The 18,482-nt window shown below is 61.3% G+C and overlaps 4 protein-coding genes across 6 annotated transcripts in view; 2 read left to right on the plus strand and 2 right to left on the minus strand.

Annotated features, from left to right (window-relative positions):
- Nucleotides 1–1,032: 1,032 nt before the first annotated feature.
- NDUFA11 (NADH:ubiquinone oxidoreductase subunit A11) lies at nucleotides 1,033–7,364 on the minus strand. Its single transcript, XM_082835782.1, has 4 exons — nucleotides 6,973–7,364; nucleotides 2,876–2,968; nucleotides 2,641–2,763; nucleotides 1,033–1,202 (listed from the first exon to the last, which is right to left on the minus strand). Exons 1-4 carry the CDS (start codon nucleotides 7,067–7,069, stop codon nucleotides 1,090–1,092), a joined length of 426 nt encoding a protein of 141 aa, XP_082691908.1. The 5' UTR covers nucleotides 7,070–7,364; the 3' UTR covers nucleotides 1,033–1,089.
- Nucleotides 7,365–8,179: 815 nt separating this feature from the next.
- Nucleotides 8,180–9,957, plus strand: VMAC (vimentin type intermediate filament associated coiled-coil protein; the record flags this gene model as incomplete). Its single annotated transcript, XM_082835861.1, has 2 exons — nucleotides 8,180–8,370; nucleotides 9,542–9,957. The coding sequence occupies 2 exons, from the start codon at nucleotides 8,180–8,182 to the stop codon at nucleotides 9,858–9,860; spliced, it is 510 nt and encodes a 169-aa protein (XP_082691987.1). The 3' UTR covers nucleotides 9,861–9,957.
- A 3,215-nt stretch (nucleotides 9,958–13,172) lies between these two features.
- CAPS (calcyphosine) lies at nucleotides 13,173–14,566 on the plus strand. The gene is made up of 6 exons (XM_082835466.1): nucleotides 13,173–13,211; nucleotides 13,269–13,392; nucleotides 13,472–13,649; nucleotides 13,793–13,999; nucleotides 14,068–14,203; nucleotides 14,513–14,566. Exons 2-5 carry the CDS (start codon nucleotides 13,310–13,312, stop codon nucleotides 14,167–14,169), a joined length of 570 nt encoding a protein of 189 aa, XP_082691592.1. The 5' UTR covers nucleotides 13,173–13,211; nucleotides 13,269–13,309; the 3' UTR covers nucleotides 14,170–14,203; nucleotides 14,513–14,566.
- A 147-nt stretch (nucleotides 14,567–14,713) lies between these two features.
- Nucleotides 14,714–18,482, minus strand: part of RANBP3 (RAN binding protein 3) — a 54,366-nt gene continuing 50,597 nt past the window's right edge. For all 3 annotated transcript variants that reach the window (XM_082837309.1, XM_082837311.1, XM_082837310.1), the window contains 3 exons: nucleotides 16,763–16,905; nucleotides 16,169–16,352; nucleotides 14,714–16,083 (listed from right to left, as the gene is read on the minus strand). In XM_082837309.1, the coding sequence (XP_082693435.1) occupies nucleotides 16,040–16,083; nucleotides 16,169–16,352; nucleotides 16,763–16,905 (371 nt within the window). In that variant the 3' untranslated portion in view covers nucleotides 14,714–16,039. The remainder of the gene's footprint in view (nucleotides 16,084–16,168; nucleotides 16,353–16,762; nucleotides 16,906–18,482) is intronic.

The following is an 18,482-nucleotide window of genomic DNA, read 5'->3' on the forward strand; positions in this document are numbered from 1 at the left end:
GCATGGCTGTTCGGCGGCTGGGGGCATAAGGAAATGGTGGTGAGGCCAGCCCAGCCAATGGCCGTGGGGCTGGGGCCCTGTGCTCTGCTTAACACCCGGATGAGTTATTAGCTGGGGTGGACAGAGGAGGAAAGCAAGGCTCCAAGCTTGGCTTTCAACCACGTCCAGGCCCCCAAGAGAGGAGGAAGGGGAAGGAGGGACGGGCCACACACCAGGGAGGGGGTGCGTGAGGGCTGCGACCAGCCTGGCCCACTCCTGCCGCCCCCGGGCCAACTGCAGCGCCCAGACCCCTGCCGGGACCTGATCCCACCCTCATCCGACCCTGCTCCCTAGGGTGGGGCCCCGAGGGCCCTAATTTATGGCCCATCGAGGTATGCTGGAACATGCCGGGCCTTCCTTTCTGGCTTCCAGGAAGGACTGAGCCAGCTGTGCAGAAAGCCCAGGGCCAGGCCGTGCCAGCATCTGGAGCCGCCTAAATCGCCAGGCCTGACAGGCAGCAGCGGCCGAGGACTCGGGTCCCTCTTCTCGTTGTTGCCGTGGGTACCTGCCCTGAGGGCTCCAGTGGCCTGTCACCCACCTGTCGGACGGGGACGAGGCTCCGGGGCCAGGCTGTCCAGGGCTCTCCGCTCCAACACCCAGGAATTTGGAAACGGGCCGTGCATGGGGCCTGGGCGTGTTTTCCACATGCTGTTGGCTTTGGGGGGAGGCCCAGAGAGGGGCCTGCAGGGGGGGCCGCAGGAAGGGCTGTGGGCAGCAGGGCCCAGTCCCGCCCCCCCATGGGCTCCAGCCCGCCAAGAGAACAGGCCGAGGCCCGCAGACCCCTGCCCGACGCCTGCTCCCTCCTCCGGGGCCCAGCTGGCGCCGTCGGGCCGTCAGGCACAGACCCAGATGCCTTATCTCCTGCCGCTTCCTCACTCCTCCAGCATCCGCCCTGAGGCCCTCACCAGCGCTGGCCTGTCACCCAGCACTCCTCGGACAGGGCTGCACCCCAGAGAACAACGGAGCAGGGGAAACTCACACAGACATACACAGAATTTATTATTTTTAGACGAATTTCAACCTGCCTGAAGTTCCGGGAGGCGGCAGGGCTCACACCTTGGGCTCTGCAAACACCTTCCAGCCCTCCAGCTGGCCCATCTTGACCAGGGCGGCCGTCATGCCCATGTACGCACAGGCGGCAGCTCCAATCCCGTAGCTGTGGGCTGTGAGAGCGGGGAGGCTGGCGTCAGGCACGCACGCGGGCAGCTCACTCATGCCCACCCGGGGCGCCGGCAGTGACCGCGAGAGGACAGCCCCCACTCCAAGCTCGGGTGGCCGGGATGAGCCCCCAGGCCCCGTGCCTTTGAAGACACGTGGCGTGGAAACTGAGGCAGGGAGGAGGGAGGAGGGAGGCAGCAGTCCAGGCTGCTGGGTCCGGGGGCGGGAGGGGACGGATGGCGTGTTGGTCGGTCTCAGCTAGTGTCCTGGCTGAGCCTGCCCTGCGGTCCGGGAAGCGGAGAACACAAGACGCCTGTGGCCTGAGAGCGGCCGCAGGAAGGGGGTCTGCCTGCTGGGCGCGGGGCTCACACCCCCATCGCAGGCTCAGGGGCGCTGGTCAAACCCAGACCCCAGCCAAGGTCTCGAAGCGAAGGCCAGGAGGGCGCGGGCCTTCTTCCTCAGCATCCTCCCTCTCTGCCCTGCTGGAACCGTCCACGGAGCACTCCCGGCCTGCTGGGCCCTAGGCCCAGCGGTTTATCTGAGTGTGGCCTCTGCCCGCCGCGCACCCCTGCCCCGCCCAGGCGAGAAGAGCCATCTGCTTCCTAGTCCAGGCGGCTCCACTGTGCAAGCCTGGCCTGGGGCCCGGCCCGCCTCCCACTAGCGAGGCATCCGCTCCTGCTTCCCGGGTGCCCTCGGGCCACCTCATCCCCCCTCGGAGCCTCAGTTCCTGCATCTGTAAAGTGGGGATGGTGAGAGCGGCTCCCCTGCAGGGCCCTGGGTGCTGGGAGAGGGGCTGCAGCTCCAAGGCCAGCCCCACATGCTCCGTGCGTGCTCAGGGGCCGGCGGGGGAGACAGGCGGCGACCTCGTGTTCTCTGACAAGACGCAGCAGACAGAGAGAGACGCGGCAGACAGGAGAGAGATACGAAGCGAGGGCGGGCGGGGGCCAGGATCACACACCCTGGATCGTACGTGGGGGGTTGGAACAGCGAGAGGGACCGCCGTGCTGACATCTGGGGGAAGGGTGTTCAGGCAGAGGGCACAGCCCATGCCGAGGCCCTGGGGCAGGACCGTGCCTGGTGTGCAGGGGGCACAGCAAGGAGGCCACGGGGCTGGAGCAGAGCGAGCGAGGCGGCGAGGGCAGGGAGGGGACGGGAACAGTCCACACGCGGGGCCTCGGGGGCCATGCCAAGTGTCACAGGCAGCCACAGGAGGGCGAGAGGGTGTGGCGAGGTGGGCGCGGGTAGCTGCCTGAGCAGCAACAGCTGAAACCACTGCTACGCTAGCTGGTGGCCAAGGTTCAAAGGTGCTGGGAGCTCTCAGGGCAACGGTCGGCTCTGCAGGTGGACGCACGTTCTTCCTGCCCGCCGCCCCCACCAGGCCCAGGCCCAGGAGACAAGAGAGGGAGGAGGGGTGGCAGAGGTCAGGGGCGCGGGCTCACTCACTGCGTGCTCCCAGGGCCAAGCCTCCGGCGCAGCCTCCGAGGAAGTAGTTGAGAGGGTCGTCAGGCTTCTCGCGGACCTGGGCGCTGATGCAGGAGGTGAGGCCGAATATGGCACCGATGGCAGCTGTAGGAGCGGAGGGGAGGGACGGGCCCTGAGTCTGAGTCAGGGGCCCAGACCAGCGCCGGGAGGGCCCGCGAAGGAGAAGCCCACGCGCCGGGCAGTCTCGCTCGCTCACCTGCGGTAAACGTGTACCGTCCTGTCCTCGCCACTCCCTCCAGGAAGGAGGCCGGGGTCTGGAGCGCCACGCTGTAGGCGGAGGCGATGAGGCCTGTGGGAAGAAGGGGCGGGGAGGTGAGTCAGACCCGGGCCCTGGCTGGGGGCAGGCCCCTCCCCATCCCACAGTGACCGCTCCCTTCATCCTCACAGCAGCCACCAAGGTGGCTCCTGGCGCCACTGCTTGGCCCAGGAGGGGCTGTTTCAGTCCCACAGCCGATGAGCTGGGGCCCAAACCCGGCTCCGAGGCCTGGGCTCTCACCTGCCCCCTCCAGCCCCCAGGCCTCCCCCTACCAAGGCCTACAGAGTGCCACCTGCGTCCCCCTGCCCTTGCTGGCCCCCCGCAGGGCACCAGCCCAGCACACGGCCTCCGCAAGGATGGGCTTGGGCCTCGTTGGCTGCGCTCCCCACTCCCACGACAGGCTGCATCCACCCGCAGGGCCCAGGGTTCCTCAGCAGAGGCTCGGAGGCTCGCCCCGGGGCCACCAAGGCCTCTTCCTCGCCACCGCCGGGCCCGTCCCTCGGCCCTGGCTGGCTCAGCCTCGCCACTCTCATCAGCTCTTACATCTCTGCCGCCGCCCCGCTGCCCTGCCCCTGATGTTGGCTTTTACGTGTGAGGGGCCCTGGTGGGGGCCAGGCCTGTAGCCAAGTGCCAGGTGGGCGGCCAGGCCTGAGGTCCTAGCCTGGGGCATCCTGAGGGAATGCTGACCTGGGCCGTGTGTGGGTCTGGGGTAAGACTGGGGCAGCCTCGGGCAGCCTCCCCAGCCAGACCCTCTTCAGTGGACATTAGACCAAAGGCAAGCTGGCTGGCTCCAACACGGGGCTCCCCACCCTCCAGCTGACCCTGCTCGGGGCAGACAATGCACCCCTCCTCTCCCGACAGACCACCAGGGTGAGCAGGCTGCCAGCACAGAACTCCTGGGGCCAGCCCACCCCAGACAAAACACAACTGCCACCTGCCAGGCGGCAAGGGCACCCACCACCCCATTCACCCTCCTCGGGGCCCAATGGGCTCAGTCCCCTCTGATCCGTCGCTTCGTGGGCAGGGCGGGGGGTGTCCTCAGACAGGCAGAGCGACTTGCCTGATGCCACCCAGCAGAGCTGCCTGGAAGCCAGAAGGGTCTAAGCCAAAGGCCAAGCGCCACCTTCACCGATGCCCCAGGGATGTGGGCCCCGCCAGGTCCCCAGGCCTGCAGCTTCTGGAGACCTCACAGCTTGCGTGCAGCCCTCACGTGACCTTCCTGGCTGAGCAGTGTTCCCCCCCAGCACTGGCTGGGGTTCAGCTCACAAGAGCTGTGGGGAACTTTTCACACTGCACAGCGGGGGTAACTTTGAGAGCAACCCCGAGGCCAAGAGGGCCACTCCACTTCCCAGACAGGGAAACTGAGCCCCAGGGACGACAGGAAAAGAGCACACACACAGAAGGCTCCCTCACGCAAGGCGCCCACCTGAGGACTCCCCAGATCAAATCCCTCCTAATTCCATGATGAACCCTAGGGTCCCTGCTCCCCTCAGAGCGGCTGAAGGCTGGGAAGGGGGGAGGGGACCAGAGTCTGGGGTTCCCCCAAGCCTGCACGGCCCGCCCTGGCCCAACAAACCCCCTTCTTCAGTCATTCTCTCACACGTCCCCACCCCCAAACCCCACCTTGTAAAGAGGCTGAATCAGAGGGGGCTCCCCATCCTGCCTGGGACCTGGGGAGGCACGATCTCCAGAGCTGGGCCAGGAAGCAGGAGTTATGACCCTCTGCCGAAGAACCACTGACAAGATTCAGTGACGGTCCCCAAACCCAGTCAGGCAGTGAGTCCTGGCGGGGGAACCTGATTGACCCCACCCCCATTTGCCTGCGGTCCTGCCTGAGGGACGCCCAGTTCACAGGCCACGTGGGACACAGAGTGCCCCACAATCCCAAGAACCCTCCTTTACCTGGGAGCGGATGACCTGGAAGGTGCCGGACTATCCCAGGGTCAAGGACTGGCCCCCTCCCCCCAGCAATCCTTCAGTAGGTGATGTGCCAGCCCGCGTCCCCGGGAGCCCACCTAACTCCTCAGACGCTGCAGCCACCCTCCCCAGCACTCGAGAGTCTCTACTGACTCGGCCCTTCCACAGGCTCCCGTCACCCCCTCAAAAGGCCCCTCCCCAGGCCCTCCGCCTGCTCCTAGCCTCCTGAAGTGACCGTCTTGACACGGTGCACGTTCATTCATTCACAATCTGTAACTGTGGGCCCACATACATTCATTCACTCGTTTATTGTGTACCTTCCCTCACTCATTAATTCATTCACAAGTCACTCATTCATTCATCCTAGTTACTGTGGGCCTTCCTTCTCTCATTCATTCACAGTCATTCATTCACTCACAAAGTCACTCATTCGTTCACTCCTAGTTACTGCCCTGTCTTCCTTCCTTCCTTCCCTCTCTCATTTGTTCCTCCAGTTATTGCGTTCCCACGGGGTGCTGGGCTGGGCTAGAGCCCGGCTCCCTGCCCTACAGGGGCTCACCATCCCAGGGAAGCCAAGTGTAAAACGAGTTCCCTGGGTGGAGGGCTGAGGGGCGGCAGGGATGGAAGGAGCGGGGAGGTGAGGGAGGATCCAGGAGCACGTTTAATCAGGTCCTGGGTGTTGAGTGGAGTTGGTCAGTGAGAAAATGCGGGCGGGCAAAGTGAGTGACACACGCACACAGCAATGCCCTCCAAGACCCCTGGGTCCCCTGTAGGGCTCCTGGGCCAGCGATCACCCCCAAAACTGAGTCTCTCCACGACCACCCGACATAGCGCCTCTGTCAAAGGTTTCCACCCACACCCCCTCAAACACCCTCCAACAAGCCCCCTCCAGGCTCTGTTCAAGCAGACGCCACAAAAGCCATCCCCTGGGGCTCCCCCTTCAGCCTTCCTGAAGACCCTTCAGGAGGACCCTGGAGGCGCATTCCTTGCCCCAGTCACCCCCAGGAGCAGACCGGGATTTGCAGCCCGGCTCCCAAAGACACCGGGGCAGTTCATCCACCTCTCTAACCTTCAGTTTCCGCCTCTGAGAAATGAAAATGATAACGGTGCTTCTTATTAAATATGCAGAAAATGGTAGCGTTGACTAGGTCCTAATGCAAAGCCTCCCAGTGCAGACTCAAATTCTGCCAGGCCCTGTTGCAGGAGCTGGAGATACAGAGGTGGCCCCCAAACCCATCATACCTATGTCTCAGACTGAGACTGGGAAGGAGACTAGAAGAGGCTAGACTCCAGGGTCTCCCCTGCAGAGGATTGCCAGGGCTGTGCATCCCCTCAGATTCCCCCAAGGCTACCCTTATGGTAGCTGCTGACTCACTTCATTTATCATCTCCGCAGCGCCCCTAAGACCCCTCTGATGGCTCCCAATAAAAGTTTCAGATGTCTCTGACCACCCAGTTCTCCTGGATCCTACAAAGACCTCATCCCACTCCAGAACCTTCTCAAACTTCTGCCTTCAGACACCTCGATAATAACCCACGATCCTCCCAAACTATCTCAAAGACACCAGTTGGAAAATCTCAGGACCCTCCAGCTTCTCTGACACCGATAATGGCCCCGTCCCACTCCACCACTTCCCACTCCATCACTTTCCCAGAGCCTGGTGAGCGTTTCAACAATAACCTCAAAATGCCAGCACCCAGGGATTTTGACGACCCCAGTGACCAGCTTGTCACATGTACCGCGACCTTCCAGGGCCCTCCAACCCTGCCACACCCATCCCCCCACAACGTCTATCTCACACCAGCGGTCCCCATGGCCGGCTCAGACACCCCGACGATGGTCACGTACCACTCCGCGAGATTCTCAGCCCCCATGGGACCCCCTCGGACTGCTCCCAGTGACCCTATGACCTCTCTGCGCCCTGTGAGTTAGTCCGACACCCCCACAAAGTCTTATCTTGTACGAGAGCCCCCGAGCGTCCCAAGGCCACCCCAGACATCCCGACGATGACCACTGCCACCCCGTGAGATCCGCTGCCCCTCCAGGACGCCCTCGGACAGCCCCCAGTGACCCCACGGCCTCCCTGCGCCCTCCGCCCTGGGGACCCGACCAGCGCTCACCAGTGGCACCACCGATACTGGTGGTGGCGTAGGCCTTGTGGTGGCACTCGGTACCTTCGGGGATGTCCCAGTACCGGTGAAGAAGCGTCTTAGCCATGACGGAACACCCCGGGCCCCGCACCGCAAGACACCCCGGCTCCCAGCGCCCAAGGGCGGACGCTGCTGACTCTCGCGAGACTTGCTGGACGGCGCGCTCAGCCTCTCTTGCGGGCGGGACGGCAACAAGCGAGCAACTTTATTGAGCGCCGCGGAGGTGGACACGGGTCGCGCTCAAGCGCTTGGAATCGGGACTGGCGTAAAGGAAGAGCGCGTGCAGCCCTGGCCGATTTTCTGGAGGAGGAAACTGAGGCCGACCAGGATCAGTGACGGCAGATGTCGCTAGTTCAGCTCAGAAGGTCCTGGGTCAGGAGTGGTTTGACTCCCGGAGGTGGGGCCTAACTAGGGGCGGGACTATCAAAGGTGCTAGGCCTATCCACAGGCACAGACGAGACCGCGGGGCCGTACTCCACTTGATAGGAGAGAGACGTCATTATGGGGCGGGACGTGGCGGGACGTGGCCACTCCCAGCGCCCGAATCTGTGGGGAGGCTTGGTTACGCCCAGTGGCCAGTCTTAACCCAGAGTCTTAACCCAGAGAGCGTGCGACTATTTGGGGGCGTGGTCAGGTTCAGGGGCTTAACGAGAAAGTGTCCAATCCCAGTGCTCGGATTCTTAGCACGATGTGGTCTGTGCCTAGTTTGTGGCTGGTCCGACCCCTGGGCGGGATGAAGAATGCTCTAGGCTTGGGGCGTGGCCAGAGCCCAAACATAACCTGAAGGCTTGTGGGCCTGACCAACCCGACGTTAGCTTCTAAGTGGGGGGGGTGGGTGGGTTGGTCCTGTCTCGAGGGAATGACCAATCCTGCTGCCAGAGCCCGAACTGGGGCGCCACCAGAGGACAAGGCCAACCTGGGGGCGTGGTTTGTTAAGACCTTGGCCAATCTTGGAGTTAGGCCCGGCTCAGGGGTGGAGTTTCGAGTTGCCGGAACCAGCGAGGGTGTTCGGGTTTGAGGAGGGCGAGACCCAGCCCTGGAGGCGGAGCCTAGCAGTGATCGCGGCCAATCACGCCGAAGCCCTGAACGGACCGCTGGGGGCGTGGCCCCGTGGGCGCGGCCAGGACCGGTTCCGGGCCGCCCGTGGGCGTGGCCGGGCCTGGACCGCGGCGGGGCCATGTCAGCGCCGCCGCCCTTGCAGATCCGCGAGGCGAACGCACACCTGGCTGCGGTACACCGGCGCGCGGCGGAGCTGGAGGCGCGGCTGGACGCGGCCGAGCGCACGGTGCGCACCCAGGCCGAGCGCCTGGCCCGCCACGACCAGCAGCTGCGCGCCGCCCTAGACGAGCTGGGCCGCGCCAAGGACCGGTGAGGCTCGGGGCCGGCCACATGGACTTCTCGGAGGAGGTGGGCGGAGGCAGAGCCGAGACTGGAAAGGAGGACCGGCAGGGGAAATCGTGTGCATTCACGTGGAGCCGGACTACTGGTGGGATTGGAAAAACAAACACCAAAATACTTGACTTAGTTTTCACTATGTAAAGTTGAGAGGTGTCATACAAGTGTGGGTATCTAACTTAAACAGGGTCCATTTTACCACTAGGCAAAATCGGCTGGTCCTGAGTGGTGCAGGGACCACCAGCCGCCTGATGTAGGTACTGGAGCCATGGCAGGTTCTTGAGGAGGGGAGGATGGGATGATATCAGCAGTTTTGAAGAGTCCCTCTCTAGCTGAGGGTTGAAAGGGATGAGACAAGTGCCCAGGGAGGAAGGTGGTGCTGAGGACCGGGTGGGAAAGAACTCAGAGCTGGTTGGATTCATTACTTCATCTTTACTAAGCATCTACTATGGGCCAGGCACTGTGCTGGGTATTAGGGCACATCAGTAAGACCTATGCAGCCCTGCCCTCAAGCAGACACATTGTTAGGCAGTTCCAATATGGGGTGATTGGGTGTGTGTGATGGAGGGCCACACGGCTCTGAGGGGGCCCAGAGGGAAGGCTTCCTGGAGGGGGAGCCATCTAAGCTGAACAACAAATAGGAAAAGATGTAGGGGACAAGGGAACTGCAGGAAGAGCTACGGGGATGGATGAGGGAGTGTGTTAGTCTGCTGAGGTTGCCGTTAAAGAATACCACAGACTGGGTGGCTTAAACAACAGCAAATCATTTCTCACAGTTCTGCAGGCTGGGAAATCCAAGATCAAGGTACTGACAGATTCAGCTCCTTGTGAGGGTCCTCTTCCTGGCTTGCAGATGGTCATCTTCTCACTGTGTCCTCACGTGGCACAGAGAGAGGGCAAGCTCTCTGGTGTGTCTCTTACAAGGAAACCCTCATGACCTCATCTAAACTTACCTCTCAAGGCCCCATCTCCAAGTACTATCACATTGTGGCATAGGGATTCAATATATGAATTCGGGGGAGGGACACAGACATTCAGTCCATAATAGGGGGACTTTATCCTGACAGGGATGGAGGTCGGGAGCAGGGGGAGAGAACCTCTGGCTCCCCCGTGCCATAACTGCCCCGTGTTGCCTTCCTGCCAGTGAGATTGCCGCTCTCCAGGAGCAGCTGTTGACCTCCGAGGCTACTGTCCAGAGTCTGCAGGCTGCCGTGTGCCAGAGGGACAAGCTCATCAGGCAGCTGCAGCCCCGGGCTGAACTGCTGCAGGACATCTGCCGCCGCCGGCCACCCCTGGCTGGGCTGATGGCCACCCTGGCTGAGGCTGAGCGCCTGGGGCCCTTGCCGGCCAGTGTCCCCAGTCACCCACTCCCTGGTGGGCCCAGTTCACACCTTGCCAACAGTACCGGGGAGGAAGAGGACAGGGACCACCTCCAGCCTGCTGTGTTTGGGACCACTGTGTGAGTCCCAGAGTAGATTCCAGAATGGAGAAAGAGGATCCCTACGGGGACTTTTCCCACTGCTGTGGGTGTCCTTGGGGGTCACCAGTACCCCAGAGAGGACCCCGTGGCAGAGCCATAATCCTGTCCAAACGTCAGAACCTGCTAAAGAGTCATAGGTTTCAAATGGGCGGCCTACAGGAACAAATGCAGATGTTGAACCCGGAGAGAAGTTTTTGTTTTTTTAAAAACAGAACTTTGAATCAATCAATCACCCTTGTTGGAGAACTGGCAGTGCTGACACAAAAATCTGGATTTCTAGCTTTGGACTGGGCCGTGCCTGCCTGGATCTGAGTCCAGGGCACCCTCTTCAGTGAGTGTGAGTTTCAGGCCCCACATGTCTCTTAGGGCCAGATGTCTGGCCCCTGAAGCATCTGAGTTTGAGACCTCTCTTTTTTGGGTGGAGGCGGATGATTTGAGTTTCTCTCCCTTTTCCCCTTGCCCTGATTTTTGTTCGTCCCGAAGCATTCCCCATCCTAAAGCTTTTTCTTATTCTCATCTCAGTCCAGAATTGTGAGCCTCAACCCTCAGGCCATTTTGCATTGGTTATATGAAGACAAAGTTTTAATCCTAGATTTTTTTCCCCCCAAACTCTATCCTTCCCTCAACGCAGGGAAGAGTGTGTGCGTGTGTGATGTGCTGAGATGTCTGCAGCCAGGCTTTGCTGCCCAGGCAAACTCGGGCACCCCATAAGCTTTTCTTGATAGCGTCCTGCCTCAGGGTCTTGACACTGGCTGTTCCCTCCGCCTAGAATGCACTTCCCCCAGCTGTCACATGACTAGCTCCTTGTCACTCAGGTCTTTGCTCAAACGTCACCTCCTCCCAGAGGCCTTCCCTGACCACCTTATTGGAAGTCATTCTTCTCCACTCCACCCCCACTGCCTCATTTGATTTTCTTTATGTAACTTCTTACCATCAGAGTGGAAGCTCCATGAGGGCAGGGTTTTTGTTCTCTGTCACCAGTGGCAGGCACACCCTGGGACCCCGGTAGGAACAGGATGGGTCTATGGGCCCTGAAGAGAGCCAGGGGCCCCAGCACATCCCATGAGGCGCCCCGACCAGTGTAGCTTTTGTAGCAGCAGCTGGCTCCTTTTTATATTCCTTAGAGAATCTATTTTTTCACTCCTTATTTCTATGCTGCCCTTCTTGGCCCAAGATATTCGGGGTGCCTTTTTTTTTTTTTAAATCAGGGAACCCCAGGGCTTCCTTGGTGGCGCAGTGGTTGAGAGTCCGCCTGCCGATGCAGGGGACACGGGATTGTGCCCGGGTCCGGGAAGATCCCACGTGCCGCGGAGCGGCTGGGCCCGTGAGCCATGGCCGCTGAGCCTGCGCGTCCGGAGCCTGTGCTCCGCAACGGGAGAGGCCACAACAGTGAGAGGCCCGCGTACCGCAAAAAAAAAAAAAAAAAAAAAAAAAAAAAACAGGGAACCCTGTGCCCTTCTCTGCCCAGCCCAAGTGCCTGGCCTGGTATCATGGTAGCTTTTTACCGCCTCCTGACTCAGGGAATGGTCATACCAGGAACCATGGCAGGGCACAGCCCCTTTCAGCCCGGAAGGCTCAGCGTCCACCCTCAGCCCTCAGGATGGGGCCGCCTGGCGTCTCACAGTGACCCCTCAGTGTGGCAACAATGGCCCGGTTTTCTCCTTTGGACGAACAGGGGTTGGAGGGTGCTGTTTGTACGAGGCGAAGGCAGGCTGGCGCCTGTCAGAGCTCAAGAATAAACCAAATGATTTCATGGCATTGGTCCTTCCTCCTTTCTTCCTGGTGGGGGGAGCTGGAGGGGGGCTGCTGTGCTGCTCCTGGTCCAGGGTGGGGCCCCGCTGGGTGCGGAGACACAAGTTACAGCCCCGGGAGCTTGTGCCAGGCACTCCACACACACGGTTGTGTCTCATCTCGTCAGACAACTATGCACACAGGCATCACCCCATTCTACAGCTGTGCAAAGCAAGGCTCAAGAGAGGTAAAGTGAAAAGGGCCTCTGGGTCGGAAGGGCCCTGGCCACTTCCAATTTTTATTGTTGAAATTCTGATTCTCTTAAAAATGTGGAGTTGCCCAAACAGAGCTACAATAGTTGTGGTTACATTCTACATTTTTCTATATATATAAAAAAAAAAAATCCAACATTTGTAACCCTCATAAAAATACACAATGGAGTATTTCTTTGCCTATGTAAAGAATTTTGGACTGCAGCAAGCCACAAGAATTTCTGCAGCAGAGTGCCACTGCAGTTTCTCATAAAACTGATGGTGTTGCAATCAGCTGTAGCTTGAATCGCAGCGCCGGGTGGCTTGTGATCCACGGCTTGGCTTCTGACTGTGGCAGCAACTTTCGACAATACCACTGTGCTGTGTGCAACTGCAAGCTTTGCAAAGCTTCTGATGATCTCTGGGTCTCTGCGGGTGGTGGCGTCCCCAAACGGGGGCCCACGTTTTTAGTCCTGGGAAATCCATTATCATTTTCAATCCTGACTGTTGGTGTAACGCTCTCGGTTGGCAAGATGTCCAAAGTCTCGACAGAAGGCATTCAGTGATGGCGGCCTTGGTTCCTCTTGGATTACGGATGTCAGGGGTCAGGGTCGCTTCTCCGGCCGGTACTGGAGCCCCTGGCTCAGCGGCTTGTCATGAATGAGCCAGCCCACCAACTGATGTTTGAGACCTGGAAACCAACCACCAGGTGACCCATATTGACTGGCCCTAAGTAACCACCAGGAATTGCTTTGTCCAAGTCAACGTTGATGTCTGTAGGACCCAGCTGTGAGCACCACCTGCTGGACAGGGGCCTGGGTCACCTCGAGTCCTTTAAAATTGGATCCCTCAGCAGCTTTGGCTGCGGCCCTGTGAAAAGGGGCTGGTGGCTGGTGAAGCCCAGAGAAGGGAGGGGACCTGCTCCAGGTCACACAGGAATTGGGCCTTGCCTCCCTCCATCCAGGACACTGGTCCCCACAGGGCTGTGGCCCACCCTTCCTCCTTGTGGTTAGGAAGTGACCCCCTCCCCCCCACCACCACCTGGGCCTGGCTTTATCCCAGGACCTGGGCACTGCAGGGAGTAAGCGAGCAGGACAGCAGGTGGACAGCAGCGGCAGCAACAGCACTGCCCTGTGCCTCTCGGCCCGCCATATGCCCCCACAGGGCCATGCTGAGGGCCATGAGGCTCTGGTGCCTAGAGAGTTACAGCTGGGGCCCCTCCCAGTCTCCAGGGTACCGTCCCTTAGCAACAGCCCGGCCCGGCAGGACACACTGCCAACGCTGGGCAGAGCAGGCAGAAGGCAGAAGGCAGGCGGAGCAGCTACGCGGACTCCAGGACAGACGAAGGCCAGGTGAGTGAGCGGGGGCACCCGGCCTGCAGCCTGGTTGCCGAGCGGGAGCCCCTCCAGATCTCTCTCCCATCCAGCAGCCCAGGGAGCCCCGACCCATCATGGATGCTGTGGACGCCACCATGGAGAAGCTCCGGGCCCAGTGCCTGTCCCGAGGGGCCTCGGGCATCCAGGGTCTGGCCAGGTGAGCTGTCCCCTCACACCTCCCCAACCCCCCGATCACTTTCCAACCACGCCCCCTGCCCACGCCCCCTGCCCCCCAGGTTTTTCCGCCGCATGGACCGGGACAGGAGCCGGTCCCTGGACGCAGGGGAGCTCCAGCGGGGCCTGGCCGAGCTGGGGCTGGTGCTGGACACAGCCGAGGTGCAGGGCGTGTGCAGGCGCTGGGACCGTGACGGCAGTGGGACGCTGGACCTGGAGGAGTTCCTGCGGGCACTGCGGGTGAGGCCGGGCGCTCGGCCGCGCGCGAGTCCCTCCACCCTGTCGTCCGGGGGTGCCAAGTCCTTGTGGGCTTATCCACATCGGTGTGGGGACTCGGGGGACCTCCCGAGCTCCACCCCCCCCCAGTCACCACCTCCCCCCAGCCCCCCATGTCCCAGGTCCGGGAGGCAGTCATCACAGCCGCGTTCGCCAAGCTGGACCGCAGCGGGGACGGCGTGGTGACTGTGGATGACCTCCGGGGGGTGTACAGCGGCCGCGCCCACCCCAGGGTGCGGAGCGGGGAGTGGACGGAGGAGGAGGTGCTCCGCCGCTTCCTGGACAACTTTGACTCCTCCGAGAAGGACGGGCAGGTGGGTGCGCGGGTACCACCCCCTCTGCCCACGCCTGCGGTCCCCCCTGACAGCCCATCTGCCCCCAGGTCACGCTGGCCGAGTTCCAGGACTACTACAGTGGCGTGAGCGCCTCTGTGGACACAGATGAGGAGTTTGTGGCCATGATGACCAGCGCCTGGCGGCTGTGAGCGGTGCACACCCACTTGGCTGGCACCATGCAGCGTAGGGCCCCACCCGGCACCCCTGGGTCAGGGCCCCTCTCACCTGGGCTTTGAGCTGAGCAGCCCCGGGGTGGGGGATGGAGGGGATTGTGGGAAGATTGAGGCCGCAGAACCGGCTGGACCAGGTCTCCAGGGACACGGCTTGGCCACCAGGTGTCAGTGGGACAAAGGTTCCAACGATGGGTCACTGGTTCAGGAGCCCAGGGAGTGAGACCCTTCATGCCCACGCCATGCCGACCCCAGGTCTCCTCCTGGGTCTGCTCAAGTGAACCCTGTCAGCACCCTCACCCCTCCCTCGTGACTCCCCCAGGAAGCCAGGCAGCGCCCGGGTGGGGAAGCAAACTGCTCTTCTGTGACGCAAGGCTCTGCACGGAGCGGCCGGTCTTGGAAGGCAGCCGAGCTTGGTCACCTGCCCAGGTGTGGAGTGCGGGGCAAGCCAGGCTGCTGAGGAACCGTTCCTGGCCAGGTTGCCTGGCTTCCTGAGGCCCCTGGGGCATGCGGGAGGCCAGAGTTTTAGTTAAAAGTTTTAATGTAGTTCCCAAATACATTTCATATGACAATCTTACATAAATGTTCCAAAACACATGGGCGTTATCTGGTTTTACTTGTCACTAGTTGGCTAAGGCTTAAAGCAGAGAAGTGTGACCGGATCTGCTGGGAGGGCCTTTGGTGTCGTCCCGTGGCTCAGGCGTGGACGCGGATGCCGGCTGCACAGGCCACCCTGAGGTGTGGGCGGCACAGCTCAGACGGGCCTCCCCCTCACCCTGTGAGGGCCCTGTGCACAGAGGCCTCCTCTGCGGGCCCCGCCAGGCGGGCGGCACCCAGCTGGCTCTTGGCCACGCTATGGGGTGGGGCGGGCAGAGGGCGCCGCTCCTGTGTGTGCTGCGAGCATGGGTTCTGCCCGTTGTCTGGAACCGGTCCGCTCGCTGCCCCCTCCTTGAAGGCCCTGCCAGGGTCCCCCTCTGCCTCTCACAGAGGCCCCCAGCCCTCGACGGTCTTGGGGGCAGAGATGTCCAGGGCTGGGCAAGGAAGGAACGGCCAACAGCAGGAAGCAGGTTTTGCACCTGGGTGCCTGATGACGGGTGACCCATGTTATGGGGACAGACAGGAGGATGGGGGGGGAGCCCTCCCACGCCCTCCCACGCCCAGTGACCCTTTTCTAGATAGGCTCTCCAGGCCCAGGGCCCAACCCCTCCGCACCCCACGACTTGGCCTGGAGGAACCCCAGGTGGGGAGCACCCCCAGCACGGGGGCCGGGGCCACAGGGGGAACGAGGACGCAGCCCACGACGGAGCCGTGCCTGCTCAACACACAGAAGAGAAGCGCCTCGATCTAGGAAACCAAATACAAAGCCTTGGGGGGAAAGAAAAGGTCTAAAAATAAACCCCCCAAATCAGAACGTGGGAGCTGGGAGGTAAAGACAGTAGTAACAGAAGGTCCAGCAGGCCCAGCGTGACACTGTGTGGACAGACCCGGTGCCCGGGCAGGTGGAGGCGGGGAGAGCCGGCGACACGACGAGGGTGGGGTGAAGAAACGAGGGGTCCCAGTCCCAGTGAGAAGCCGTGACAAGTCTTAATGTGCCATTTCAATTCAAGGTGGGGAGGGAAGAAATGTTCTTTTTCGTTTTGCTCATCAATATGATGAGGTTCGTGTCCCAAACCACATTCAGGCAGTTCCCGAGTCTGCTTCTGAACGGGACGTGCGGATCCAGACTGTGGCCACCCAGCGGGGAGTGTGGTTCCCGAGCCCCGCGCCTCGACGCTGCCGGAGGGAGGGGCGGGCGGGCGGGCAGACAGACGGACAAAGCAGCAGGCTCGTGGGCAGCCGGCTCCCGGCGCTATGTGCTCCCGGCCGTCTGCCCGTCCCCTTCGTCGCCAGCGCCTGTGGGGAGCGGTGGCCTGGCCGTCAGGTGTCTGCCCTGGACACAGCCCCACCCCTTGGGTCAGCCCCAGGACCCCTGGCTCACCGCCTCCGGTGGCCCCCGACGGGGCCAGGACGTCGTCGTCGTCGCTGTCGTCCTCGTTGGACGGGGCCGCCCCGGGCTCAGGGGCCGGTGTCCTGGCCTCCTGCTCCTGCTCCACGTGGCTGCGCAGGGCCAGGATGCGGTGGTGCAGGGCCGCATAAAGCTGGCCCGTGTCCTTGGAGCTGGCCTGGTGGAGGCAGAGGGGAGGGCCAGGTTACAAGGCCTCACGGGGAGACCCCTCCTCAGGTGACGTGGCCGCAGCCCCTGCCGTAATGGGATGTCCCAGCTCCCGGGCTGGACTGGGGAGGAGCCTGACCTCTCTCCTCGACAAACCCGGGGACAGCAGACCGAAGCTCCCCCAGGTCCAGGGCCTGTCCTCCCGAGGGGTCCACAGAGCCTGGGCCGGGCCAGCCTTCGGTGAGCCATCCTGACCCTGGAGGCCTCCTACTCTCCCCGGCCAGGCCCTCAGTGCAGGGCTCTGAGTGCTAGGCATGGGGCTGCCCTGCCCTCGTCCGGGGGCTGTTTGGACAGCTTTGTTCCCCGAGAGGCCGGGGGCAGCCTCTCGGGGAACAATGTAGCGTCCCTGGGGCTGCTCACCGAGATCAGGAAGACCTTCACGCCCTGGTCCTCCGTGTCCATGGCTGTGATGCGGATGCTCTTCTCACTGGCCTTGTCCATCTGCATCTGGGCCCACAGCTTGGTGTTGAGGATCAGCCGCAGGCTGCCCTGGGTCCGCATCACTGCAACCAACGAGGCCATCAGCTCTGCCCCCCACCCCTCGACGAAGCCGCTACGAGAACAGACACAATCTGCAGGAAAGCCAACACCCCCAGGGTGAAATCCCACAATCCCCCCAAGGTCCACGAAAGCCTCCTGTCTGCTGAGCGGCAGCCCTGGCAACCCCCCACCCCTGGCGGCACATCCAGTGGGTGGAGCTGGTGCCAGGACGGCGGCTCCCCTGGGGAAGGGGCTGGTCAGGCGGCAGCAGGAGGCGGAGGTGGGTCTGCACACTGGGGACACGCCACACGAAGTCTACGCCCCCTGACTCTCGCCACCCACAGGCCAAGGCGCAGCTCCTGCCCCATGAAAAGGAGCTAACTGCTTAGAGGAAGCGTCAGGGCTGATCGCTGCTCAGAGCCTCCATCAGGAGGGAGACAAAGGTAGACTGAGGGCAGCACACAGTGGAGAAGAACAGGGGACAGGCCTCTCCTCTCTGGAAATGTGTGTGAGACCACGAGTTCCACCCACAGCGGGCCCAAGGCCAATGTCGTCCTGCTCAATTTGTCCGAGCCTACCCACCCTGCTCGAGCCCCAACCCCATGGACACAGGTGAGCCCTGGCCTTCCTGCCAGCCCGGCCCTCCCCACTGGAAAACCCAGAGCAGATTACAAGCGGTCACCCCAATCTGGGTGACCCTCACCCCCTCCAGCCCTCTGGACCCGGCCTCACAGCCCAACCCACCCCCCGAGGTGGACTTGGAGGGAAGGAAGGTCAATGCCAAGGATCAAAGGCTGCGTGGGGTGAAAGGAGACGACGGCCGGGAAGGATCTCAACAAGGGAGGGGACAGTGCAGTTACAACGAGGCTGGTCACAGGCTGATGACCCAGGGGCAGAGCCACGAGCCGCGGGGGCTCAAAATCCTGTGCCCTCTCTGTCCAGATACACTTGCACGTTTCCATTAGGGAAAATGAAAAAGAACAGTGCCCGAACAGAAGCCCAAGTGTATGAAAACAGTGCCGAAAAGACGCAGCATGAGCTACGCCTGGACCAGGAATGGACGTTTCTGTAAAGGCCGCAGGACAATTTTAACTGGGGGGGATTAAAACAACAAAACAAAACAAACAAAAAAATGAACACACACGTTTCCCATATATACAAACATGCCCGCACACACATCCGTTCTGTAACAAGCGTACTTCCGGGAATAAGATTCACGTGTAGATGGCCCCAGTAGCATTACTTACAAGTCAAAAACAATTAGAAACAACCTACATGTCCGTCAGCAGGGAAATGGCTGAATACACTCACGGCCGATGGAATGTTAATTCATACAGAAGCTTTTCAAAAACAGTCATATTTTAGGGAAAGTTTAACAACACAGGAACACGCCCACAAAACGGCAAGTGAAAAGAGCAAGAGACAAAGTCACCCCACTTCCTTAACAAAGATCCACAGAACAGGAATGGACCGCCAAGACAGTCTTGGCAGACAGAGATTTCCCTCTTTTTATAAAGAGATTTTCGTTGATGTTTGATTTCTTTGTTTACTCACCACGAAACAACTGACACTTTATAAGAAAATACGTTTGAAAATGGCT

The sequence above is a fragment of the Leucopleurus acutus genome, assembly GCF_964270905.1.
Source record: "Leucopleurus acutus genome assembly, chromosome: 3".
In the NCBI taxonomy this organism is placed as follows: Eukaryota; Metazoa; Chordata; class Mammalia; order Artiodactyla; family Delphinidae; genus Leucopleurus; species Leucopleurus acutus.

Excerpts from the sequence above, each read along its gene's own strand:
- NDUFA11 (XM_082835782.1), bottom strand. The coding sequence starts at position 7,069 with ATGGCTAAGACGCTTCTTCACCGGTACTGGGACATCCCCGAAGGTACC. Across the intron at positions 2,969-6,972 it reads CAGTATCGGTGGTGCCACTG|GCCTCATCGCCTCCGCCTAC; the intron begins GTGAGCGCTGGT and ends TTCTTCCCACAG. Across the intron at positions 1,203-2,640 it reads CTTGGCCCTGGGAGCACGCA|CCCACAGCTACGGGATTGGA; the intron begins GTGAGTGAGCCC and ends CCGCTCTCACAG.
- CAPS (XM_082835466.1), top strand. The coding sequence starts at position 13,310 with ATGGATGCTGTGGACGCCACCATGGAGAAGCTCCGGGCCCAGTGCCTG. Across the intron at positions 13,393-13,471 it reads GGCATCCAGGGTCTGGCCAG|GTTTTTCCGCCGCATGGACC; the intron begins GTGAGCTGTCCC and ends CCTGCCCCCCAG. Across the intron at positions 14,000-14,067 it reads CCTCCGAGAAGGACGGGCAG|GTCACGCTGGCCGAGTTCCA; the intron begins GTGGGTGCGCGG and ends ATCTGCCCCCAG.